The sequence below is a fragment of the Molothrus ater genome, chromosome 2 (assembly GCF_012460135.2).
Source record: "Molothrus ater isolate BHLD 08-10-18 breed brown headed cowbird chromosome 2, BPBGC_Mater_1.1, whole genome shotgun sequence".
Taxonomy (NCBI): Eukaryota; Metazoa; Chordata; class Aves; order Passeriformes; family Icteridae; genus Molothrus; species Molothrus ater.
Genome location: NC_050479.2, coordinates 96447603 through 96475255, shown reverse-complemented (window position 1 = coordinate 96475255; position 27653 = coordinate 96447603). Strand labels below are relative to the sequence as shown.

General features: G+C 39.7%; 1 protein-coding gene across 7 annotated transcripts in view; it reads left to right on the top strand.

The window, feature by feature from the left end:
* Positions 1-27653, top strand: part of PHLDB2 (pleckstrin homology like domain family B member 2) — a 63136-nt gene that overhangs the window by 14847 nt on the left and 20636 nt on the right. For all 7 annotated transcript variants that reach the window (XM_036381845.2, XM_054518621.1, XM_054518622.1 and 4 more), the window contains exons 4-10: positions 7608-7991; positions 10260-10403; positions 11244-11381; positions 19357-19485; positions 23050-23205; positions 23968-24078; positions 24807-24896. In XM_036381845.2, the coding sequence (XP_036237738.1) occupies positions 7608-7991; positions 10260-10403; positions 11244-11381; positions 19357-19485; positions 23050-23205; positions 23968-24078; positions 24807-24896 (1152 nt within the window). The remainder of the gene's footprint in view (positions 1-7607; positions 7992-10259; positions 10404-11243; positions 11382-19356; positions 19486-23049; positions 23206-23967; positions 24079-24806; positions 24897-27653) is intronic.

The following is a 27653-nucleotide window of genomic DNA, read 5'->3' as shown; positions in this document are numbered from 1 at the left end:
TTTCCCCATCTCACCTATGTCCTTGATGCAAGCTGGTGAGGAGCCTGTTACGCAGATAGAAGTCTGCCTTTTCCTCCCCATTCCACTGATCACTGTAGTTTATAAGATAACCACTGTTGTTTGCAAGATGTGAAAATGTCTTTGCCTGCTCAAAGGCTGTAGTGTTGAGGCTCAGGTGTGAGAGGCAGGCAGGCACTGCCCCCTCCCCACTCCATGAGTGTCAGGGCAAGTGCACCCCATCTCTGCTTTGCTCCCCAAAACCTCTGCTGGCTCCCCTTGAAGCTGCAGCTTCTCAGGAGCAGGGACTGGGCTCCCCAAGGCGAGAAGGACTGGCTGTGAGTGAAATGGCTGGGTGGCTTAGGACAAAGGTTTTGGGAAACATGTTTCTCCCTCTTCTTGCTGCCTTTGTGCTGCCATTCCTCTGCTCCTTTCAGTAATCTTCTCCCATCCTGGTGTGTTGTGTGTGCAGTGGTGATTGCTTCTTTGCTTCTTATCAGAAGGTTTTTCAGGCAGTCATGCTGTAAAACCTGAGTTAATCAGTCATAAAAGCAACATATTTGTATTTCAAAGAGAACAGCCCTTTTTTTGGTTTTAATTATTATTTGCATTGAGGGATGAAAGATACTGGGTTGTTTCAGTATTCAGTGATGCTGATAATCATTCTGGTTTTATATTTGGATGAAGTGGCTACATTCCCACCCCTCAGTATTTCCTCTTGCTCACCAAGACTTCCTTCAAGTCCCAATTCTTCAAAAAGAGAATTTGCTTACTATTTTTCCAAAGCTTTTGAAAACAAGATGATGTTTTGTGTGTTGCATATTTGAACATGAATGATTTTCCTCCTGCTTGAGGTCATCTTATACTCAAGATCCCATATCTGCTCCATTCTCCATTTATTAGAGCTATCTGATAGATGAGTGAAATATCAGGACAGTGCCTCCTTCCACTGGTTTGAGAGTCTGAAAAATGCCATAAGCAGATTTGTAGATCTCTGAGAAGCAGAAAGATATATATTAAAAAATCCACACATCAGTTCTTTGTATATTAGAGTCTGTCCTGTTCTGGTGTTATTTTACTTCGTCCTTCTGTATGGATCCCTGTCCAAGGATAGTCAAGGATCTGTCCAAGCAGGGTCTTGATATATCTAGCCAGAGCTTCCAAAGAACAATTTTGTTTGCCGTTGTATCCTGACATGGGCAAAGGATCCATGTCTGCTCAGGTCTCTCTTTTTCTATGGGGTTAGGGAAGGTATGAATAAAAAACCCCAACTAAACAAGTACTCATGGATATCAAAACTCTGTGCTCTGAGCTTTCAGTACTGTATAAAAGCCCAGGCTGAGTAGCTGGTAGATAAATGGCAGGGGAAATGTAGTCTCTCTGTGCACAAGTGTTAGGATTTTCCCTACTGGGTTTTTGAAGCACAGTAGGGAGAACAATAGTGTAGGAATACTCAAATAAGTCCATCAGAAAAAATAACACCCTTTTTTAGAGGACTAGACTGCCCTGTGGCCCAGATAAGAAGTGGAGAGTGTCTTTCTTTGCAACAGCACTGCCCCTGTAGCTATTCTGCTGGCACAGAGTGGCTTGAAAGTGTTCTAATTGATAGCTGATATTCACTTCTTGTTTTTTTTTTTGGTAGTAAAATCCCTGCACTCGTTGCAATTTGACCTAGTATCTGCCCTTGAACTCTTCTGTTTACTTTCACTTGTTTAATGTTTCTTTGTGTTTAGTTTGCTTTTAAATGTCAGAGGCTCTTCTGGTAGTTTGCATTTAGAGCTGCTGCTGCAGCCTGCATATGAAAACAAATTATCTGCCATCATTACCCAAATAAATAACCAGAGATTAAAAAAAAAAGAAAAAGTACAAATAGTAAAAATATGCAGGTTGGGTTTTTCTTTAATTGTTTAAAAGTCCAAGTTTTAATTTGTTTCTGTGCACCAAATACAAAAGACACATAAGTAGTTGTGTAGGATTTGGTGTTTTTCCATATCTGATTCTTTAGATCTGCTGTCTGTGGCTGGATTCACATAAATTAGCTGAAGACTGGTGCCTCTTCTGCTTTGCCAGCCTGTTCCTTTGTGGCTTGAAGAGCAGGGGGAGCTGGCATTCTGAGTCCTGCCATCCTCCTGGTGCTGGTGCTGGGGGCTGATGGGCTGTGGGACCAGGTGGGGCAGCCACAGCTGCTCCTGGCACAGGCAGCGGGGTCACAACCTGCTTCTGCTTCCTCTCCAGCCCAGCTGACCGGACATTGCATCCCACCATGGGATGTTTATGACGAGCTGTACACAAGTAGAAGTTGGAGTAGCTATTGCTGACACTAGCCCAGGAGCCTTATAAACAAGGGAGAAAGTTACTGCTGTGATCTAATAATGTTCCATGTGATTCAGTTAGCATTGTTATTATTATTATTATTATTATTATTATTATTATTATTATTATTATTATTATTATTATTATAAATCTCACTCTTTTTTTTCCCCTGAGATGAAAGCCCAGTTGTAGCTCATGGAACTAAAAGGGGCTCTTTTTCTTCAGCTGAGAGGGGGGTTGGGAGTGGAACTGCACAGGCAACATAGTTTAGTAGATATTAAGGGTCATCTGTTTTCTTTAATAGCTACTTGTTTAAATAGCACTAAACTTTTCAGTACTGCTTTTTAGGCAGTACAATGTATTTCCTCTAGGTGGTGGTAGGTACCTAAAAATTAGATGTGCAGTAGGTTCATGTTGCCTTCCATTGCCCAGCTGTCTGTAGGGATCTGTGAACATACATAAACATTGTTAATGAAGTTTTAGTAGACCCAGGATTTGTACTGGGAGAGGTTTGAAGTTATCAGTGCTTGAATGAGCAGTAATAAAATTCAAGAGGCTTATTCCATAGTCCACTTCGTCACAGTCAGAAGAGCACTGAATTTCATTAGTGTATTCAGAAGTAGGGAATAATAGAGAATATCACTATGCCTGGTTTGCATTGATGCCTTGCAATTTAGTAAGATGTGCTTATGCAAAGGAAAATGAAATGAAACTATTTTGGGGTTTTTAAGATGGTACTGCTTTGAAATCATGGTTAATGGAGCTTATGTAAATCTTCATATGGTTTGTGGAAAACCTCATATACATGTTTTATAAATCTGTATTTGCACTATGTCTTTCTACAGATCCTTTAAGCATAAAGTACTCAAGCTGTATGTAAAACTGTAAGTGATTAGCTCTTAAAGAAGCCCGAGCCAAGTAGACAAAGGGTAGCTTCAAGGTAATTTTTCCCACCACTAGTATTTGACAGTCTCTATAGTTTTACAGAACAACTAAATATAATTTAGTTTTGTAATTGAATAAGTGCTGTATAATAGGATAAAACCCCCTGCAGAATATAACTAATGTTGATGACTCCATAACTTTCCAGCAACATTCAGTTTCAATTGTGTTGGAAAACATTTCTGTGGGGTCTTTAATAAGCCAAAATCTGGATTACATATGCTTAATTTTTGCAGCTATATCTATTATGTAAATTAACACTCAGGTCCAGGAAGAAATCAATTACAGGAGACCTGTTCTCATTTACAGAACGTAAGTACTGCTCTATAACTCTGGTCTTCAGGCTCCTGCCCTCAGTGTGGTTTGAAAAGGAGCATCTGCATAGGTACTATAGTGACAAAAGGGATGAACAGTGCTGTTATTTTGGCAGCCAGTGGCATTCCCTCAGGAGCAGAACACATGCCTTGGGTACAAGAGCTAATTCTTGGAAAGTCATCTGCTCAGCTCTTCCCTGCAGGCTGTCTCTGCTCTGTGCCACTGCTCTCTCCTGCTTTTACCAGTCTGTTTCTCCTGTGCCTGATCTGGGAAGGAAAGGAGGCACACCTGCTCCTGTGCTGTGACCTGGGCCTCTCCATACTGCTTCTCTGTGCAGGTGTCTCTGCTGTCACAGCTGCCTCTGAGAGTGGGACATGAAATACAGGTGCTGCTTCTGAAAGCTGTGCTATTGCTGGTAACTTTGGAACTGAAGCACTAGCTATAGGAAAACAAGGACTGGCAATGAGAAAACAAACTAGTCTGGAGTAAGAAAATGGTGCAAACTGGAGGGAAGGGAAAGAACACTTGCAAATTGTTGTCTGTCCCAGTTCAAGTTTATAATTGAAATAAGCTCCTCAGAAATGTAGCACAGAAAGAGAAAGCTTTCTCCAGCCTCTCCTTCATGCGGTAGTGAATTTACATGTGAGAAAGAAAGTGTGGGGGTTTTCTGCACCTGTCTTCTCCAGTCTTTCTGCCTCTCTCCCCACCATCCGTTTTTACTAGCTGCTGTTCCCAGCTTTTGCTGAGAAAGTGATGGTTTGTCTGAGCAACCGTAGGAACATTTTTCTTTGGCAGCTGAAAAGTGCAACAGCTTCTTCAGGCAAAGGGAACCTGGCTCCATGGACTAGCCATACTTCATGTTAGTCTTTGTCACAAGGGATAGACTACATATGTATTTTTAATGAAATTTCAGGTTATCTAGTTCCTAGTGGCACTTGCCTGAAAAGCTTCCTCTTTACCACAGCTGATTAACTGAGGCTTGCCTTGATATCCAGATATCAAGCACTTCTACACATTTGTAAAATTCATAAATTGTGATATGTAGCAGATGAACAAATCTAGGAATCACCACATGGTTGCTGTTAAAAAAGTGGGATATTTATCTCTGCTATTTTGGAATTTTTTTTACAGGCTACCAGGGATGTCTCTTAATGTCATTGATAATCAACAGCAGAAGAAGGTTATTAGCGCCTTATCCCACCCTTGTCCTTCAGCACTTAAATTTGCAGCCAACCATAGGTGATATGTACCTTTCTCAAAGCCAGGAATAGTGAAGCTGCTCAGGCAGAAACTGCGCAAGACTTGTTACCCCTTTTTGTAGTGGGCAAGAGAATTACACGGAAATGTTTAAATGTTAAAAGAAAATAAACAGAGATGTTTAAATCAGTTAGAAAAGACATTTTATAGGGAAACACACTGACCAGCTTACAAGGCTTGATTCAACATTCCCCCCTCCCACCAGAGCCAATTTTAAATCCATTTCCTGCTCTTGACGTACCTGTTTTTTTCCCTCTGCTGTGTTCAGTGTCACAAATAACTTGTGTGGTATCTCTTGCAAAATTATTGACTGGATTTTCCATGTCCTACTCATTCGGTGTTCTTCATTGCAAGGGTGCTTTCCTAGTTTGCTTCTTCACTGAGAAATTAATTCTGGAAACAGTTACATGCAGGTGTGCTGGAACTGGAACGAGCTGGCTGAGATGAAATTATGAGAATAGGGTGTATTAAATAACCACAGAGCTTCCTGTCCATAAGCCTCTCAGCACATGTCAAAATAGAAGTGAGAAATATCAGTATTTCTGTAATGCGTCTGAAAGCTCATCAGGAATTTTTTGAAGACTGGTTTTCCTGCAATTTTTAAGCTTCTTCTGAGCAACTGAGACTTGGGGGGGGGGGGGGGAGGTGGGGCGCGGGGGGAAGAATCCCTGTTTTCCTGACTACTGGCAAATGGCTGGTTTGCTGCCAGAACCCTTCACCTGAGCACTTAGGCTGGAATGAGCAGTGGCCTGCTTTGAAATTTGCTGTTTCCTATTATTGCCCAAGGGATGGAAGCTTGGCGTGGGGTAACCCGATACAGCCTGTTTTTGCCGGAGGGGTGGGACCTCCCTCATATCCTAATGTCCATGTTTCCCATCTATAATCATTACGACAGGCCCAATGCCGTCACAACGGGGAGAGCTGCATAATTACTGACTGTCCCAGCCAGCACTTGCACAGGGCTTTAGGAATTGGGTTGCCTGGCCAAACTCTTAGTAAGAGGGAGGATAGTGGTGTTGGAAGGATAAGGGAAGAGGCTTACAGTGTCTGGCAGTAGTTGCCTGGTAGGAAGAAGGCTTTGGAGAGTTGTAATTATGTCGACCATTTGGGGTTGAAGGATGTCTGAGAATCTGCTATTCATGGAATAGCAGAGGACCTATTTAATGGAAAACAGTTTTCAGTTGCTGCCCTGCACTCCGTTATTTCAGCGTCTTATCTTGATACAGGAGGATTGTGAGGAAAGCTGCAGTGGGAATCTGGGAATAAGCCTCCCAAAGGCAAAAGTGCTCTCTTGTTTGGGTAGTGCTTGGAAAGGGGTGGGTTCAGACAGGTTCTCCAGCTCAGAGGTCTGAACTGCAGGTGATGTGCATGTGTGGTGCATACAGCCAGGTAATCTCTCAGTAGGGCTATAAAACTCGGGGTGCATGTAACCAGTGTTGCATTTTCATACAACGCAGTGGCTTGCTGCAGGGAAAGCTGAGGCAGTGCATTGCCTGCCCTGTTTTGCTTGATCCTTGTTATCACTTGCTGTTAGGCATAGAAAGTGTTTCGGCTGGCAGAAGTAGCTGCTGTATAAATTCTCCTTGCAAATGTAGTGCCAGGTAGAGCTGGGAAATCAAGTCTGTCTGTGGTGGTTCCTGGGGAGGGAGGCTAACTACGTTGGTTTTTTGGCTTTCTTTTTAAATACTACTGTAGAAGGATTTCTTAGAAATCAGAAATTAGATCATTAGTGCAGATACTAATGCCAAGCATGGAACTCTCACAGTGGTCTTTTTTCCAGCAAAATTTTCAATAGACTTATGGTAAGCAATTTTTCTTTTCTTTTTTTCTTTAACAAAAGTAACATGAAATTACATAAATGTTTTATCTCTTAAAAATGAAAAGGTATAAAAAAATCCATCTGAAATAGAAGTTACCAGAAGCTATGCATACAGTAAGATAAAACAAATATAACTTGCTAACAGTTGATAAAAGGTGTCATAAAGATCTAGAAATCCTTCAGAAATTAAATGTTTATCAAAACCTGAAGCATATCTAGTCAAAATGGCACAGCTACTCTGAATCTCAAGTTTGAGATGTTGGTATGAATCCATAGTGAATTTGAGTATACTGGTAAATAAAGATTTCATCCACTTCTGTTCATTTGACAGATGCTGTATTTTAGATATGATGCCTCTTTTTTCTGTTAATGCTCCTAAAACTGTGTTTTTCAAAATGTGGACTAATTCTCTCAAAAGGAGGAATCACAGTTAACAAAATGGAAAATCTAAATAAGTCAGGAATGCATGAGTTCATGGAAAATCTGTGCAATATTTTGCAGTTTGGTAGGAATATAGCATATGTGTGAAATGGAACAATTAGTGATTTACGTAGTGAGATCACTGGACGTGTGTACATATGGTGTGTAGACACAGACACCTCAATAAAAAATTTAAAAGCACATTTCACAGAAATTAATGGCTAGTTAAATAAGATGTCCTGACATTAATTTATCTTTCCAATGTAGAAAGTTTTAATATTCTTAAAATCTTCTTTCACATTAATTTTGATTCTTCATCTTGCACTGTAATTTATTTATTACAGTTTATTATCTAGAAGTGGTAGATGGACTTTAATCCTTCATTCTAAAACAAAAACAAACAAACAAAAAAAAAAGACCCAAAGCAACAAACAAACAAAACCCTAACCCAAACAAAACAAAAAATACAGGCAAACGATTTTTGACTTCATCTTTACTTTAGCTCACAAGTGACAATCAGTGCTATTATCTTTTTCTGAACCAGGAACGACAGCGACTCGAGACCATCCGCAATCTGTGTGCAGAATATTCCAAATCTGACAGTGATCCTGCTGCAGCCACTACAGTTGCTGATGTTCAGAAAATTAACAAAGAACTCGAAAAACTTCAACTCTCTGATGAGGATTCCGTGTTTGAAGACTCACAGATGAATCTGGAAATGAGGTTCAGAAGCCACTTGAAATCATCTGCAAGTGACTCTGATTTCTCGGAGCTGAGCAGCCACAGCCGTGGCACTGCTGCTTACCTGCCCTTGCGGGGGCTGAGGGCTGAGGAGCACTTCAGTGAGAGGACCAAGCCTCCACCTTTCGCTGCTCACAGCTTCCTGAAGGATGCCACTGAGTCATCCTACCTAAGCATCACACCAAAGGTAATGCTCTGTAGGAGGAAACAGTGTAATCCAGACTTGAAATCCTCCTCTAGGAGTTATGTGTCCTGGCATGGGCCACAATTAGGCTGGCTTAGGTATGGGAATTAATCTCAGAACTCATACAGCTTTATAAGCCATCAAATATAGAAGATATAGCCAGCAAAATGTAGCAGCCAGCAAATTATTATTCCATATCCTGTGGAAGCTAATGGTACTGGAAGTTGGTTTGTTTTTATAGTGGGATGTACTGTTCAGGAAGAGTTTTAAGACCTTCCAAGGGAGAAAGATTTGCTTGAACAATTATAGCTACTTAAATAAATGTTTCCAGAACCCTGCTTATCATCCTGCTGAGATGAAGGAGGGAAGAGACACTCTGCTGGTTTTTCCCAACCTGAGGCTCTTGTAAGAGGAGTATGTTTTCTCACACTCACATGGGAGATGAAGAGGAGTTGCCTGAGCCAAATTTACTTCCTGTCTCTTTCCTGGGGTTGGACCTGAGCCTCTTGCCAGATCAGCTGTTGTCTCTTGGGAATGATGCAGTGGCAGCAAGCCTTCTGCCCCTCCAACCCAACTGCTGCCTTTAATAAGCTGCACCTCCTTTCCTGTGTGCTTCTCACTGCTGTTTCATTACCAAAAGGAAGTTGTCCTTTAATAAAGGAGCTAACAGCATTCCTAACTATTTCCGTGCTAGTGCAGCAGCAGCCTCCTCCCGGCTGTGCCAGAGCAGCAGTGTAGCAAATCCCAGTGGCAGGCAGTGTGTTAAATAACTGGACTGAAGAGCTGGAGTCAGGAGTGAAATGAGACCAAGCAAAGCCATAAAAGCAGGTTTCTGTTTAACAAGTTCACACCTTCAAAATACTTTGTCTCTTCTATTTACTGTTATTTACACACTGTATGATCTTAAGCATGGTTATATGCGTCAGGTGAATTGTATTTAACCCCTGCTACACTCACAGCTTGAGAGTCAGTAGTGTGTGTGTAGAAGATGAGAGAGGTGTGACAGTAACACATTTTCATTTCCAAAGGGTGATCTCTGTGGAAATCTGTCTGCCAAATCTTCTGGTGTGAAATTGTGTTGAACAGGAACATGCTATTATGGGTTGACTTGCTCTTTCCACATTGAAAAGATGGTAACACATTTCACTTACAAGTTGTTGTGGTCTTTTATTTCTTTCCCGTTTGTTGCTTTCTTCATGCAAGTCAGAGATCCTATTTAAAATCCTTATTAGGAAGTTGAAATCAAAGATGTTATGTCAGCATTATCCAAACAGGAGACAGGACAAAAAGAGGCTTTGCTGCTAGGACTACTATTGCTAAATCAAGGAATAGTGTTCATTCATTCATTGTAAAGGGAGTTCTGTTAAGCCCTGAGAAAAGCACCAGCAAGCAACTGCATTAATGAAGTGCAGCTTGTCTTTAAATACTGAGTTCAGATTTGTTCAGGATAAAATGCCTACTCTCACAGTAGCCATTCATTAGCTGAACTGAGCCTCTCTTGAGCAAGACTGTGTGGCCCAGAGGTGACTGCGAAGGCCTACAGGCAGCCCAACTCTAATCCTGGTTGGGTATAATGAACAAACAGCCTTCACAGAGAAAGTGGATTGCAAGCCCCTGGGGTCAGGTGAACATGAAGAATGCATTTCAAACTCAGTACTGTTTGATCTAGTATTGGATGGTGTAAGATCCCATGTATTTTCTTCCTAAATCTTGTTTAATTCTTGACACAGGCATCTAGTAAGGAAATATCAATGAAAAGTGGAGCATTAAGGGTGCTACTTCCTTAGTGCTACCTGGGGAGATAGGACCAACTTTTGTCCTTATTTTACAGAAGCCACCCATCTTCATGGCTGGTTACAAAAATGTCCTATCCTACCTCCTGGCCTGTATTAAATGAACAGCTGAAATGTACCTAAAAAGTGTCTTCATCTGTCTGTGTTATTTTTATAAGGAAAAAATTGGGGTTTCACAACCTAAATAGCACAGCATGTAAGGGATTCTCAAAGGTTAAGTTTTAGTAATTCCTTTAGAATGAATAGTATTTACTGCTAAGTGTAGTATTTACTTCCAATGCCTGGAAGTAAAGTATCATGTTTGTTTCTGTTGTACGCCTCCTAAATATAGAAATAGCAATATAGTAGATAGGAAATATGTAATGGGTTCAAAACCAACAGTGCCATACTTGTCTAAAGTGAAAACTATATGGAAGGGGGCAGAAAAGGCAGCATTTGCCTCTTTTTCTAATGAACCTCTTGTGATGTGCAACTGCAGATATCAGAATGCACCAGTGAAGACCAGAGAAGGCAGGAGCTTGGTCAGCTGGAGGAGGAACGCATAGTAATACTGAATAACTTGGAAGAACTTGAGCAGAAGATCAAAGATTTAAATGACCAGATGGATGAATCCTCAAGAGAGGTATGAAAATATGGTTTTGGTTTTCAATGTCTTGGCTGTTACATGTGCTTCCATAGCAGAAGTCTGATGGGTTCAGCAAGTACAACATGAGGGAACTCGTGGATGTGTGTAGTCTTCATATTCTGTGCTTTTTCACCAGAATCACAAACTTGCCAATCTCCTGCTATAAAGGGTATTTTTTCTCTAGCTGGGGGATGCTTATAATGCTTGGATTAGCTTTTCTCAGCTGTAACCATTACACTCTGAAGTGGAATTGGAACAATCTCACTTGTTTAATGGCCACTCAGTTAATCCAAATACCTTGGGTCACTTGGGAGTTTTATGGTGGTATCTCCTGTGACTGTTTAAAGAAAAAGGAAGTGAGACAACTTCCTTTCAATCTTCCTTGGCTTTACAGTGGCAAGGGTAGGTTGGCACCTTGTTGAGTTCTGGAATCTCACAGTTGCAAACTAAGCTGGCCAGGCATTTGGGTTCTGCCTGGGAAAGAAACAGCTGTTCCAGAAGGGTTTCCTACGGAGCCTCGGCACAGAGACAGCATCATAACAGGAGATAGCACAGAGAAGAGTTAGAAAACAAAAAATTTTGGAAAAAAGAATCTTCAAGCTAAAGTTGGTTTGGACTTTATTTTGCACTATTTTATGTGCAATTTTACTTTTTCTCAAATTTGTGACCTCTTTTTAACTTTCGTGGCAGAAAATCTTGTGGGGTTTTTTTTATCCTCTCCTTTTTAAAAAATATTTCTCTCTTGTGAACCAACTCATTCCCCTCCCCCTAAAAATAATGTGTATTGAGATTTCTTCTGAATCTGGACTGCTTCTGAAAGATGTTTTGTGTTCCTAGTTGGATATGGAATGTGCCCTTTTGGATGGGGAACAGAAATCTGAAACAACAGAGCTGCTGAAAGAAAAGGAAATATTGGATCATCTAAACAGGAAAATAGCTGAACTGGAGAGAAATGTTATTGGTGAAAAGACAAAGGTAATTCAGTTATTGTAGCCTGCTGTGTTCTCTGTTACCCTTGATTTTCAAAATATTTTTATATGGTTAATATTAATGGAGCTTATTTGATGAAATACTGCCTGTAAGTAAATTTGCTTCATAAATAAGGAAGAAAAAATTATTTTTTCACTGTCATTTCCCTTTCACAGTATTGTTTTCCAAGGTATGATTGACAACCAAAAGATAGTAAGCCAAAATAGAAAGACCTGACCTACTGTGAAGATACTTTTATTAATAAAAACACCCCATATAGGGCTTGTACTTGGGCTACCTGTTGTTTAAAAGTACAGTATTAATTGAACTGTTCCCTCCTTTATATAATTTGGAGGGAAAAAAAAAGAAATTATTTTCTCAGCAAAGGAGCAAAATGAAAAAGGGTGCAGTTTTTATCTAATATCATATAGAATACATAGTATAAGACATCCATCGAGTATGTAATTTTAAAGTCATTATATTGTTTTTTTTGCTGACTGACAATTTAAGTACTGAAGACTATTCCCTCTGTAATTAAGTCTCAGAAATTAATTAGTTTTGATATACAGTCACATACTTAATTGTTCTCAGCTACACAAGAAACAGATAGGCACATATTTGCAAAATAAGATAGCAGTATAAGATTTTAAGTGCAGAAATGGAAAGGGCCTGCAAGATGAAATTGCATCACTCAAGGCAGGAAGTGCTGGTTCCCTCCAACAGGCTTTTTGCTGGCCTCTTCAAGCATGCAATTCCCTTCTCCACAGGGGATCTGCCACGGCCAATAATACCTCAAGGTCAGGAAGTTTTTCCAGGGATTTCAGCCAGCATTGTTTCCTTTTAAAATTTTATCCTCTACCTCATAATTTAGACCTGTCACTTGTGGAATTGCTCTAGCTAGTCTCTCTTCTTTTCTTAAGCTTTCCAGAAATATCTGTAAGTCTTCTGCATTTTTTGCTTAGAAAAACTGCATGTTTTTAGCATGTCCACAGTTCCCATTCAATTCACATTTTACAGCTTGCATTGTTTTATTCTGAGCTTTCTATCCTCAATTTCTGCCTGCCGTGTGAGGAACCTGGCTGCTGTTTTTTGGCTCTGCTTATCAAGCTTGTGTCTGAAAAGGAGAATGGTGCTCCCACGTCTCCACTCTGTGGGGACACAGTGCACATCCAGTTTGAGTTTGAACCTCCCTGAACTTCCTTGTCTGCACTTTTCTTTGTGCTTGTGTACCCCTCACTGATCCTTCAGCTTTCAGTGTTGCCTGTGGTCACATTTTAAGTTGCCTATGGGACATGTTTTATACTTGATTTTAGCAGAAAGATGAGTTCAGACAGGGTGTGCAACCAGCAGACAGGGTGTGCAACCAGATGCCCTTCAAAAGAATGCAGCTGGAAGTTTTGGTTGGTAAGCAGTAATAAATAACACGTTCAGAAATTCAAGAGATCTTTTGTATTGGCTTTCCAGTAGCCTGAAAGTTCAGTTAAACTAATGGAAGTTATTGTAAAATCTGGACGAAATTTAAATTTCCTTGCAGCCATCTGTTAGTGTGTAGGTAGCAAAAGACAGGTCTAGTTTAAATTTTCAGGTGAAATGAAACACAGAAAGCAGCCTATAAAAAGCACTTTTTGTTTAAAAGGCAAGTTCACTCAAAACATTTTTTTCGGTATGAGGCATGGCACTATTCAGATCAGCTACAAAATTATAGTTGTGTTTTCTTTTGTGTTCCTCTTTGTTTTAAACAAACAAAGAAACCCAGTTGTGAGTGTGTGCTGTAAATGTCGAGACATGGCTCAGTTAATACTGAAATTATCTTTGCAGGAATACATTCACAGCGGTTTGGTTTTTTTTTTTTGTTTCTGGGAATATGTCTGAAAGCATTGCATAAAAGTGAAAGTTGAAAATACAAATGGGAGATGGGCTTCTACAAAGGGAGTAAAGTATAAAGTGACAGCTGAAGTGTTCTGGGGAAAGTAGTGTCAGCCAGCAAAACAGATGGCACTGATCCTGTCAACAAATAAAAGTTCTGGCTGGCTTGAAACAGTAGCATTTTTTAAAGCTTGATTATTGTATCTATGTTGAAGTTCAAGCAATGCAGATCTGCTGCAAGATAGTCAACATCTTGACTCTGTAGTAATACAGAATCAGCCCCCACCCACAGAAAGGGAGCTCAGGTGGAGGCGATAGGTTGTCCCTTTTGCTGAAATAATTTGATACTTAGGACAGAATTAAGGCTTGGGTTTTGACCAGGAATTTCCACTCTGCTGATGGTACTTTTTGTGTTATGTCTTGCTAAAACAAGTGTCCCAGCGTCCACTGGTTCGTCACAGTTTCTATTAGTTGCCTTAATGTTTCACCCCTACTGATAGCTGGGGTCTTGGTTTTTGGTGGGGCTTCAAGGCAAGAAGCTGTTGGGGTCCCATATCTTGAACAGTGGTTACATTTCTGCCAGGGTAAGGGAGTGATATGTGAATACACCACATGGTGTTCGTTATCTGGAGGTGAGAGGGAGAGTTCATTTGATGGCGGGGGCATTAGTGCTGTATATGATGTCATTTGTCTCTGGAGCAGCTTGAGCATCTCATGGAATTTGCCACTGATCTTGACACCTGTTTGACAGGAAACTCCTGCCTTCTTGAGTCTTATCCTTACCCGTACACCTGTTTGGAAAACGTGTGAAATTCTTAAAAAGAGAGATAATAAACTACAATCTAATTTTTTGGCCATGTTATGTACTTGAAATGAACTGTTTGTAGAAGCTCTTGTACTACCTTCTACCTAACTATTTAGGATTTTTTTTAAATGCCCTGTGCATGTTTCATTTAGGTGATGACACAAAGTTTTGCCAACTTCTTCCGAGTATTAAAGCCATAATTTTTAGTCCTTGCAAGGCAAAAGAATTGACTGGAAAACATACTGGAAGTCAGAAGGCAGGAGTGAGTTCAGGATTGGGCTGTCAGTGTGCTCTTTGCTGTGGTGCAATATCTCTGTGTCCCAGCCCCTTGCTTGTAAACCAGGGATGTATTTTGTGAGTGGGTTTGTACATTATGCGTTAAGTTGCATGCTGGTCTCATCCGAGTCCCATGCTCAACCCTCTGAGATCACGAGGCAGGACTAATGGGGGAAGAGGACAAATGAACGAGTGGGGAAGATGATGTAGTGCTCACCCTCAGGGTAGTTGAAAGCTTTTCCCTTGCCTTTGTGATTCTGTCACCACACACATTGGAAGGAGTGAAGCACCTTGTATTGGTTTTCTGGGTTTTGAAAATCAGAGCTATGGGTGATTGCCGTTTCAAAAAGATGACAGAACCTTTCAGCACCCCTGCTGGACTTGGGATAGTTCTCATGTGGTACCTGGCCTGTCTACGACCTACCAGTGCTGTCAGGACTCAGTTGTCCTGGCTGGAGTAGCTACTTCCAGAACTGTTTCACATGGCCTGTGCTTTCAGCTATGCTGGAAACCATGCTAGCATGTGGAGAAAAGTCCAACTTTGCCTCCTTATCTGGTCTTCTTGAGAACAGCTTCCTTTCTTCTTCCTTTCTTCTCTACAGAAAAAGGTGATGACCTACATATGTGAATATCAGCTGTTAAGCTATTAATCACAAGTTCCATTTATGCAGAGAAAGCCCTGATAAGTCCTTACTAACACAATTTGACAGATCCAGCTTGAAGCTCTCTGGGAAAGAGCTTAGTTATGGCTCTTGACAAAATTACTTTGAGCAGAGCTTGCTAAAGAGGGAGCTGAGCTGGGCAGTATGTAATAAGTTAGTTACCATTCATACAGAAAAAAGAAAAAAGAACTATTATGAACCACCTTCTTCTGTCTTATCAACCTGCTTCTTATGCTCCTTTTCTTATGCCTGGCATACCTGTTATTTTCTTCTCTTAATAGCTTTTGCCATGAAACTGACTGGAATTTAGTGACAAAGAATAGAATTGTGGCAAGTTTCATGCATCTGTCCTTAAAGAGATAGAGGAATGCAAGAAAGAGTAGTCAGAAAATACAGAAAAGGAGCATGTACAGTTTGCACAGGAGACACTGTTTTATTTCAGTGGGGTTTTCTGGTCAGTTATATGTAATTGCATTTCTCAGAAACCTCTGAGACTTGTGAGACTAGCTGATTCCGTACTGAGAGGGACTGAATGTGCATGTCTGAAGTCTAGTGCGGTTTATGAGAGGTTGCTACCTTAAAACCTGATGATTTATAGGTGAGTTGGACTGAGGAAGATCCTGGAGTATTTCAGACTAGATCATGGAAAGTATTAGAAGTGAATCATTCCGCTTGTTGGGATTTTTCTTTCATTTGCCTTGTAGGCTTCTTTACAATTTCTCTCTGAAATTAACACATACCTTGGGGTTTGGAGGGGGATTTTTTGTTTGTTTGTTTGGGGGGGTCTTGGGGGTTTTTTGTGTTATTTTGGAGGACAGGGAGATTTGGAACATTGGTAAGCAAGCCCAAATCACCTAGCCATACAATGCATATCACAGTGACCTGGTAAAATCATAGGTTTCTTACTTTTTTAGGGAGGTTTTGCCCAGTTTTTAACTAGATTTTCAAGAAGTTTTCTCTATTTCGTCCAATTTACTTTAATTTCTTCAGAGTTTCCATGAGTTTATGCAGAAAGATTGGTTCACAGGGAATATGGACATGGAGCCACATGTTGGTCTACAATTTTAGCCAGCCAGCCTGCATGCAATAGCAGACTGGGTTGGAAGACAAATTGAAATGCAGCAGCTCTCTGCAGAAAGGGTGTGGAAAACCACTAAGGCTTAAAGTAGCAGCATTGATCAGGTATAGGGCATTGTCAACCACTGGAGACAGCACTGGAGCAATTTTGTTTCTCCTTCTTCCTGTTCCCATTCCTGTAGGGGCTATGATTGCCTTTAATACCATCCTTTTCTCTCCCCTCTGTCAGGATCATCTATGAGATGTGTTGTGTATATATAGTTTGGGGTTTTTTTGCTCTTTCTTTGCTCTTAAATCAATTTTACCAGATCTAAAGATTGGTTTCCTTTTCTGACCTATGTTGATAACTTATGGTTGGTTTTCATACTGGGTATCCTCTGCTGACATCCCATCGCTGCCTTTGGGGACAGTGTCACGCGTCAATTCTTTTTACTGCTATCCTCCACAATTCCCTGAAGTCCTCCAAAACTGATCCAAGCATTGCCCAAAACATGATCAAACCCCAAGTCAGTCCTGCTTTGTATTTCGGCTGACCCCACATTTGTTCATAATGTTCATGTAGAGGCAGACCATAGGCCAAGTTGGGCAGTAGGCTAAGACCGGATGTTGCACTTGTTTTCTCCGGAAACAGGATGTTAAGAATTCAGCCAGACTACAGCTGATGTGCCTCTGGCATTCACACTGGGGCTTTCTGCAGAGAGGTATTATCCCAGCTCCTGCCGTTAAATGAGCATGAGTAGCAGGAGCATGGGTTCTGTTCTCAGCTGTGCTGCCAGTTGCTCTGGAGCAAACAGATGTGGAGTCAGCCACAGACCTGCCTCAGCTGCATCTTACACTTGGCTTGCAAGGTCACAAATCTTTCCCCTTCTAGAAGAACTTGTCTTGATTCACTTATAGAAAACACTGCATGAAAAATTTCTCATTCACTTCTCTCTTCTCATTCTCATTTAAATGTTTTTTGTAAATCAAATGGACTTCACCAGTGCACAGCCTGAGACATCAGCGAACTTAACTCCACAGCTGCAAAACATGTAATGCCTCTCATTGCTGAAAGTGATATTTCCTGTTAAGACTGCACATTTTGAAGGGAGCCAGTTTGGTGGAATCTTAGCACTTCCTATGCTATAAATAGACCAGATGAGTATTGTTTTCAATCTCAAAGGAATACATTTCTAATTTCTTGAGGCATGTAACAGTATCTCTGGCAGGATTCTCAGGGAGTTTTATCCTTGATGATGTCTCCTCACACTTGAGGTTTGACTTGCTTGTTGATAAATGAGTAGGCTTATAGCAGTGCATAGACATTTAGAGAGCTATTTATAGCTTCAGAGGCACTGCAGCTAAGGTCAGAGAAGTCCTTGCTGCTTTGGATGGCTAGGTGGGCAGAAAAGGCAAGTGTGAAACAAGGTGGAAGACTGTGGGCTGAATGTTAAATGGACAACCGAGTTTGTGAGGAGGGGAACTACCAGTTTATTCATGGCTTTCCTTCTGTATTGGAAGTAAGGATGATTCAGCAAACGGGGCTTCTTGGGAACAGCAGTCTGGAGGTGACATCCCAGGAGTTGCATTCTTCTCCCTCATTGTGCAGCTCCCTTGTACTACATCCTCTGTGTTTCTGATGCCTGCTGCTGCTGTTGTAAGACAGAGGCTACTACAGGAAGTTCAGGTCATAAAATATGCTGGCTCAGTTGCTATTTTCACAAGCTTAATAAAATGTACTTGTGTTCAGCATAATGTTCATCTGATTGTATGAACTGAGAAGCTGCACGTGTAAATGAACAAAATGGAGCTGGGACTCTGGTTGATATTGGACTTGTATAAAGATTCTTCCTGTTGTTTTTATATACTGGGAGAACTGAATCCCAGCTCCTGGTCCCACTTAGAGATAAAACCATAAAGAAAGCAGGCAGCTAATAAATGTTTATTACTATACCTCTGCCATGCATAAGGGTTTGAGAAACATGTCAGGCATAGCAAAGAGGAAGTTTTCCCACAGTTTGAAATGGCAAGTGCTGTATACTGAAAGACATTCCTTCTCTATGGCAAAGGGTGATGCAATGTCCAATCATACAGTATCTGCTGTACCACACATTTGATTTCAAAATTAAATAATAATTGGGACTGGAAAGAGTGGAAATGAGTATATGCTATGACAGAACTCAACTGTTCTTGGAGTAATCAGAATACTACTAATTTTTGAGTATTAAGGAGAGCTAGAGACCATCTGGAAGGAGATGCATTACCACAGAACAAGAAGTAGGAAAAGAGAGCTCTACAGGTGCAATGCTAGAAGATAGCGGAGAGCCTGGCTTCAGGAACTTACTTGATTATTTTTGCCTGGCATATCAGGCATAAATTGTTTTTTTCCAGTTATTAATTGCTGAATTTGAGAAAATGCATCTGCCATGTCAGCCAGTGAAAGACATTGAAAAAATGCTCTGTGCTCTGATTTATTGGTTCCCAAACTTTGGTCCATAGATTAATAACAGTCTACAGCCAAGCTTTAAGTGATGTGCAGCCAGTCTTTGGAGCAGTGTTGCACAGTAATTCATGTAGTATTTGATTACAAAGATTAAAAGGCCAAAGGCTTTGGAGGGTGAGAAGCAGTGTTCTGGGTACTGCTGCTTGAGTGGAACAAAAGGAAAGTTGAACTAGTTGAAGGAGACCAGGAAAGCTGTCCCCTGTGATCCCCATGGACAGGTTGCAGTTCCTATATCCTGAAGCAAATTTGCTGGATCACTTGATGTTTCTGCTGCAACAGGATTTCCTGGCCAAGAGTTATTTCTTTATAATGCTCTGTCTCATTCTGGCTTTTCACTGTTTGCTAAATGTATTTATCTGTACAGAGCCACACAGGCATGAAATTGTTTCTCCTAGGAAGCTCCATTTCTCTCTCACTACCAAACTATAGTCATTTTCCATCTACTTTGCTTTCTAAAAGCTACTCTTTCTCAGCTTCATCAGTTACCTCACTGACATGGCTACAGTTCTCTTATTTTTATTTTTTTTCTTACATTAGGTGAGACAAGTGTTTGGGCGAGGGGGCCTTAACAGCATCATCCAGGCACAGGTCCAAAGCACAGTGATGAGGGAGAGAAATAATCACCCCCACTAAAATGATGAATGTTTTGCTTTGATTCTTTTGCATCCCACCACTGCATTTCAACTAACAAGGTTTCTGTCTCTGACCTGCGTGGTTCAAATGTTTAGTAAGGTTTTGCCACACGCTGTCATAATCACTAACAACTGCTTGGGTTTGAAGGTAATTGTCTTTATTTTCTGGTTCATGCTTCAGGAAAAATTAAAACTTGATGCTGAGAGGGAAAAACTAGAGAGGCTTCAGGAGCTTTACTCCGAGCAGAAGACGCAGCTTGATAATTGCCCTGAGTCCATGAGGGAACAGTTACAGCAGCAGCTGAAGAGGGTCAGTAGCAAGTTTCAAGATTGCACTAATTTTTTTATTTTGTTGATTTTTAATTTTTTTTTTTTTTTTTTTTTTTTTTTTTTTTTTTTTTTTTTTTTTTTTTTTTGTAGCTAAGTGTAACATTTTCTCTTTCAAGGATCCAGTGTCTGAACATATTTGCAACTTAGAATTGTAACAGTCATGAGGGTTATGGCTTGCGGATTTTTTTGTGGAATGCTTGTAATAGATTATGTGTGTGATTGCAAACAAGTAACATGCAAATGTGTGGATTAGAAATCATTTGGTGTTGAATGTTTCTAAAGCTTTGCATCACTTGCCTGTAATTAGCCCTTTAGGCCTGTTTGGTGATGTGGAAACTGTTGTGATGTTTAGATGGATGGTGGAACATCATTCTTTATCTGTGTGAGCAAAGACAGGAATTGGCCAGTAAATTACCATCTCAGTGAAGCTATGGATAACTTCTTTTTTTTCAATATATAACTTAGCTGTTAGCCTTACTTGTAGTTTGAAAAATTAATTTTGAAGATTTTACCACTTGCTCAAATAGCTTTATTTTGTTCTATATTTTCAACAGCATCACATTGGTATAAATAAACTTTTCACAAAGTCTAATTGCAACTTGATTTTAGTTTGTATTATTTGTAAGCAAAAAAATAGAATATTGGCAGTGAAAGCTTCCTTAGTTTCTGTGAAAAAGTCTTAATATTCATTAGCCTTAAGTAGTTTATACATCACATATAGTTAGCTTTAGTATGTGGGGAAAATAATTTTAGAAGCATCAGTATGGGACGCTCAAGAGGCCATCTAAAAGTTAAATCTTTTTTTCTGTCTTGAGTATTTGTATTAGGAATAAAGGCTGTAATAGCAATAATGAAAAAAGGGCTTTTTCTGCTTTATAGGAAATACTCTTTAGATGTTGTTTTATTTGCAGAATTCTATTTTGTTTTTTCGAAGAGCAAAAAACAAGCCCAGCTCTGGAAAAAACAATGTTAAATTCTCAGTTGCTACAGAAAGTTTGGTTGTTTTGAGACAATTAAAACTTTTGTGTGTTATCTTAAAAAAAACGGAAGAGTATTATGTAATGTCTCATACATATTAAAAGGAGAGGAATCTTTTCCTCTGCGGTCACATGCTTGAATGTATTAATTAATGAGATGCTGCAGTCTTGTTGCTGTCGGATGGTAGTAAATCTCTTTTCACTGCTGACCACCAAGATGTTTCTAGGAATCTGTTTAGTTAATTTTTTTAATTATTTTTTAATGATTTTTGTTCCTTGCAAGTTGTCTTAATAATGATTTTGGATTTGAAAGTGGGACAAAACTTGAAATGTGGGGGTATGGTTGTGTCCAGTTAGTTCTATTGCATATTGTTCCAGGCCAGTTGTAATGGGAGTTTGCTGTGGCTGCTGTAGTCAATACAGTAAAAGTTATCAGTGAATTAGTGCCCAGTAGCTCTCAAACTGATCCCAAAATGTGAGAGCAGTCATGAAATGATTGTAAGTATTTTACCAAAACCAGAGAAAATATCTTCCTGAAAAATAACTGGGGCTCCCAACAAAAGAAGGACATGGACCTTTGTGAGTTCAGAGGAGGCCACAAAGATGACCAGAGGGCTGGAGCATTGCTCTTGAGAGGAATGGCTGAGAGAGCTGCATTCAGCCTGGAAAAGGAAGGCTCCAGGGAGTCCTTACAGCTCCTTTCAGTACCTAGAGGAGTCTTCTACAAAATTGGAGAGGCACCTTTCAAAAGAGCTGGTAGTGATAACCCAATCACATTAAACTGAAAGAGGGGAGGCTCATATAAGATGTTAGGCAGAAATTTTTTACTTGGAGCTTGGTAAGGCTCTGGAACAGGTGGCCCAGAAAACTTGTAGGCTCCTCATCCATGAAAATGTTAAAAGTTAGGGACTTTGGATGGGACTTTGAGCAACTTGGTCTAATGTAAAGTTCCCTGCCCGTGGCAGGGGTTTGGAATGAAGTGATCTTTAAGGTCCCTTCCAACCCAAACCATCGTGTGAAATACCTTAGTCTGCAACATGTTCTGTTGTGCTACTTTACTGACAACAAAGAAGGCACAAAGGAGACAAATTCCCTGAGGGTTCTCTGGGACTTCAGTAATTTTTGCCCAGGGGAGTGGGCAGCCAATTTCACTGTAGCAGTTGGCTGCAGGGTGGGGCTGGAGTTTGGGTTGGGGTGGGCAGATGACGAATTCTTGCTTCCTTGTACCTGAAACACATATATACTCTCCCTGTTGGGCAGGAAGTGTATTTTAAAGGCCCCCAGTTGGCTTTTTCATCATCAGTTCCTTCTCTGAAGTCTGTTCTATTGCCTCAGTAGCAATTACTGTTGTGTACAATAGGCTAAATTTACTGGCTCTCATGGCCCAGGCAAAGCCTTTTGGTATTTTTGGGGATGCTGAAGATGTCTGGCTAGTTCTGTATTGTAGGTAACTGCTTTCCTGTAAATTTTACCCAACACCTTTGCTTTTGATCTCTTCACTATCTCCTACAAGTGAAGAGCACATCTGTGGAGAGTAAGGGGAGGATATTTGTATTCCATGTATGAACTTGGATTCTTCAGTTTCTGCATCCTGTGTCTTTCTCTGGTACACTAGAATCTGCTTTTGAATTCCTTTTATAGAGACCTGTCTTAGTAGTAGCTTATCTTGGCCACTAACCTTTGCCTTAGGTTGAAATAAGCAAAGGAACAAGTTTGCATTGTTCCCGGATGTAGGTTTTCTTGTGTAGCAAGTCATGTGTCTGTTTTAGAGAGCCTTTCCATTTACTAATGCTGCAATTATTGAATGCACCCTTTTCTTCAGCACTCTGAAACTTGTAAGCAGGAATTCATATTATGAATGCACAGATGTTGCAGGAGGGAAGATTAGCATTAATTTCTTGTGCTGAAAAGCACCATGGTTTTATCTCATATCCTAAGCGGAAAGCAGGTGTGTTCTTATTTCTTGGTTCATTTCTGCAGCATTTGACTTCTTCTTTTTCTGACAACACATGGTATCAGTTCAGGGGAATGCGTAAAAAGTGGGCTGATACATTTTCTGAAGTATACTGTCTGTACCTATTGGCTAGGGTGGATGACTAGAGTCCCTAATTGCACAGAGAGCAATTTTCAGCAGTTAATTCCATGTGCAGTTCTCTAGTTTGGTTGGAAAGCAGCTGTCCTCTGAGTTTGGTATGTGACAACCTCACCAGGTGGGTTCAGGCTTTGGTGGTGTCCCAGCCAGGCTACAGCAGAGCCCAACCAGCTCGGGAGGCTGCACTTGCTCTGAGTGCTGCAAAACAGCTCCCTCACAGTTCAGATGCTTCTTAGCAAGAGGCACAGTAGGAGTGATGGAGAAAGCAACATCAAAACAATAATTAGCCCTGTTTACTCTCTTATTATGCAAGAAGGTCATTAAAAGTATTGAGATCCTGGTGAGACATGTTGTAGGAAATATATAAATATAATTTTAGGTTGATGTTTGTGTTTGTTTGTAAGTACCTCTACTGTGGTGTCAGCAAAAGCATTATTATGTTTTTTTATATTACCTTTTTCTTTTTTTCCTTAAGGATGCTGATATTCTGGACATAGAAAGCAAACACTTTGAAGATTTAGAATTTCAGCAGCTTGAACATGAAAGCAGGTTAGATGAAGAGAAGGAAAATCTGACACAACAGCTCCTGCATGAAGTAGCTGAATATCAGCGCAGCATTGTCAGTAGAAAGGTAACAGCACCAACACTCAATTAATTTGTTCTTTGTTGTTGAGCATAAGGGCAAGGAAATGGATCTACAACCTGCCTATCTGCAAGAAATAATGCAAAACATTCCACTTTGAAAGGGTTTTTGAAGCAGAGAATGCCCCAGTAACATCCTACACAGGTCAAATAATGCACTTATCCAAGAAGAAAGAAATTAATAATATTTCATGCCCTGTTTGCATATTTCATATGAAAATCAAACCCCTTAATTTGCTCAAAAAAAGTACCAAAGTTTTGGTTTTTTCTTTTTTTTTCCTCTTTAAGAAAGGAGACTTGTACTCTCTGCACAAAACTGCAGTTATTTTAGGCTTGTTAATGATTTTGCTGTTAAATGGTTTTGTTAAAATAATAGTAGAACACCAAATTAAGAAAATACAGTCATTTTAAAAATTAGTTTGAAAGGTGCTATCTCAATCAATTAATACTGCTTTTTTCAGAAATCACAGGTTGGATCTCTAAACCAGTTCTGTTCAGTATATGGATGCTTGTCACTATATTATCAAAGAATACATGCAATTATTCTTTTCTCTCTTGAATAAGTTTTCTCTTTACTGTCTAATTCTTATTTAATTATCTCCTTCAGAGCAGTGAGCTGTCTTGTACAAACTTATTTTCCTGCTGCTTAGCCATGCATATGAATAAGTGAACTTTGATGAGTAGGATCTTTGCTGCAGGTTGTCTTGAGATTTGAAAATAAATAATGTAAATTGTGATTTTCTTATATTAGGAAAAGGTTTCTGCTCTCAAAAAACAAGCCAATCATATTGTCCAACAAGCACAAAGAGAGCAAGATCATTTTGTAAAAGAGAAAAACAACTTAATAATGATGCTGCAAAGGGTAAGTATTTTTTGTCTTTCAAACATTTTTGGCAATAAAAGAGCATTTCATAGAATAAAAGAATGTAGAGCAGAAGAAGAACATCAGTTGTGCAGAAGATAGCAAGATGGTAATAATGTGACAGACATTTACCTTTGAAAAAAAAAGGAAATCTTTTGCAGTCAGTCAGCAGGTATTCTTAAGAGAAACACTACTCGCATTTGATAATCAAGAGTGTTTTAGAGGTGCCCTCTTTCCCAAGGACTCAAGCAGAGGCACCCGCCCACAAGCTGGAAGCCTCTGTTCCCTTTGTGGCTAGTGGGACTCTGCACGGACTGCTCAGATTTTTGGCTTTAATAGCCCCTGTGAGGCCATGAGATGAGTTACTTCTCATCAGCTAACATCTGGTTAATAAGAAGCTGTCATGAACCCTTCATGTCCATTTTATGTTTTGCTTTTAATCCTGAGAGAAACCATGTTTAGCTCACTAAGCAGAATCATCGTTTTCAAAATGCTGAAGGAGCACTTACCTGGTTTGGCTGTGGTTGTTAAATAAAGCATTTTATTTGTTTTTTGTTCTGTACCTCCAATTTTGTTCAGTGCTGTTCTAAAAGGACAAAGCTAAAGCTCTGCTATGTAGTTTCAGTCTTGTATCCCAGTGTGTTTCTTCAGATAGTAAAGGAAATGGCTAACATTTATTTTCACAACTTGGCTGTTGTTATTTAATATAAAATGTCTGGTTTTAACAGGAAAAAGAAAATCTCTGTAATCTGGAAAAGAAATATTCCACACTTTCTGGAGAAAAAGGATTTCCTGTCAGTCCCAATAGTCTGAAAGAGGTAAAGAGCTTCTCTGCTTTTGATGTTACCATAACTAACTTTTAATAATGCCTCATACAAAAGCACTTCAGTATGTAGTATTGAGTGAAGTCCTAGTCATCAAAGCTTTGCAAAGTAATTTCACACCATTTTTTAAACTTATTCATAGAAGGCTAGATTCACTAGTGAGCAAAAATAGCTTCTCTTGACATTCTTCCAAATGTAACTGGTATCGTTTTAATCTCTTGCTGTGGATAAATTATTGGTTTTATGTGTGTGGAATGTGTGTGTATGTCTAATTTTCTCAAAATAGACAATTAAACCTCTTGAAGTGAAGAAGAATTAGATCTGGGAATAACTGTTCAATTACAAATACAATTTGGTCTTATTTTTGCACTGTAGATTTTATTATTGCCTCCCCTCCCTCATTCTAAGACCCTTTACTAAAGCATGACAAATGTTTATTTTGTTCTTTTTAAAAAGCATTGATTTGAAGACTTCAAGCTATTGTGATTCTAAGATATGTATTGAGCTATTTATTTCACTTTTTTTGAACAGTTAGAGAAAGCAGAAAATTTAGCATTTAAAATACACTGACAGGCATATATGGCTGCTTCATTAACTTCTTCTTAAGAGTTCTGACTGAACTTGCTGGATCTGCTTGTCTTGAAGCCCTGGCCAAGGTCTGCCACATATAATGATGTAGGTGCCACTCTGGGAAGTTGGGCTTTCGAAGTCTAAAGCAACCACAACCTTTCAGCACCTGGGAACTGGGGTCTTGCTTATATGATCTCCAAGTTCCCAGTGTGCAGTTTCACTTGTCAGTGGGATTGAGCACCCTTCCTTTCTTGCTTAGACTTTCAGTGTCCTAGGTTGTGTTCTGACCTGGACATCTGTCCTCCCACCAGAACATCTGGCAAGTCTAAATTTCATTTGTTTCCTTTTGAGATGGATCTGCCCATTCTCTCACTAGAGAGTGGGTGCTGTCTGGTTGGTTTTTCTCACACACACTTCATGGCTTTTTTACTCACATACTTCAAACTGCAACTATACTAAGTGAGGCTACACTCTTTTTAAAAAGAAAAGGATTATTTAATGGTGTCAGTCTGATCACCGCAGTGAAGTCAATCAGGACTTGCTCCAAGGCAAATACGAGAAGGAACAGCAAGAGTTATCTGTTTCATCCTCAGTGTTTCCATAGGCTCTGTCCTACAAAAAAACACCTTTGCCAGATGTCATGTTTGTCTTGGTCCAGTTTAATTCTTCTCTGACTGTCCTGGCACTTTTGAAAATCAGGCACCAAAGACAGGCTTACAGAGACTGCTGGAACAGCAGTTCATTTCACCATAGGGTTGCTATTCATCACTTGAGTCTGTGGTCCAATGTTTGCCAGCCCTCTTCACCAAAGCACATGCTTGTAACCTTCTGCCATCCGTTGTGAGTTCGCTCACAGCCTGTACAGCAAGAGTAACACTGCCTCAGGTACTTTACTGGATGCTTATCCCGCTACTTAAATAAGCAAGGAAAATCAATGCTGTTTAAAAGTTCAGCATTGAAAAAATTACTTGGATGACTAATCTGACTTGAAACCATTTATTTAATTAAATGTAACAGGGGTCTGAGCTAGTGCAAAGCACAGTCATTTTTTCCTTACTTAGTTTTTTATTCCCCTTCTAAATCCTCACTGGCATTGTGAGTCAGAACTGAATATTCTTCATATAAAGGTGAAAGTGTTTATATCTTTATTGTTAACACAATATTGCATTGCAGAAGCACTGAGTTTTGGTTACTGATAAACTGCCACTACAAGATAGTTATGCAAGTTTTATGTTAATTCATTCTGGATTCTATTTTACTGTACTGTAGTCATATGCTTTGAGAGATAAACTTTAGTATCTTAGCCAGTTTCCTCAATTAATGGCTCATCAAATAATATGAGAGTTAAGATTTGCCTCCTATTTGTAGAGTGCTTTGTTCACTCTATGATACATAATTTTACAGGATTGTCTTCTATGATTGAACTAACTGATATCATACATTGAAAATTGTGCTAATAGATAGTAATCTTGATATTTGTTTTCAAGTTGTCTTCTACGATCATTGGTAAATTTAGGCATTTCTAAAAAGAAGTAGTATAGCAGTCTGTGCCTTCTCTTACAGAATTGCTGAGGTATATGTTGGTGCAGTAATAGAAACACAGCCCTTGCCAGACACTGTCAGTGTGAAAGCAGGTTTACATCTTGATTTAAAAATAATCATATATCTAGCTCTTCTTTATGGCATTGCTTCAACAGTGATTTACTCTTACTTTTGCATAGCCTTGTTTTCTATGGATTAGAAATTAGGACATTTTACTTTTTACAACCTGGTATCCTATGCACAATGGATTAGAATCCATATTTTACTTTTTAAAAAACATTTGTGCAGTTAACACCAAAATACATGCAATAACCACATTTTGGCCTCAAATCTTAAATCTGCTTGCATAAATCTCAGCAGGCAGCAGCACACTGATGGTTCCTGCCATGCCTCAGCCCATCACTTTCTGTATGACTGCTTAATTAAAAAAAAAATAAATAAAAGCAAATCGTAATGGCTGCAGGCTAACACTAACAGCATCTTACCCAGTTCTTCTGGTAACAAATAAAAGTTAGAAGTGTCTTCCAGGCAATGCAAATGGAAGATGTGTTAGTGTAATTTCTGAGAACAGCTTGTCCTTATAGAAGTTCTTCTCAGTTCTGTTAGTCATTTGATTTACTCAAATTAGCCTAATATTTA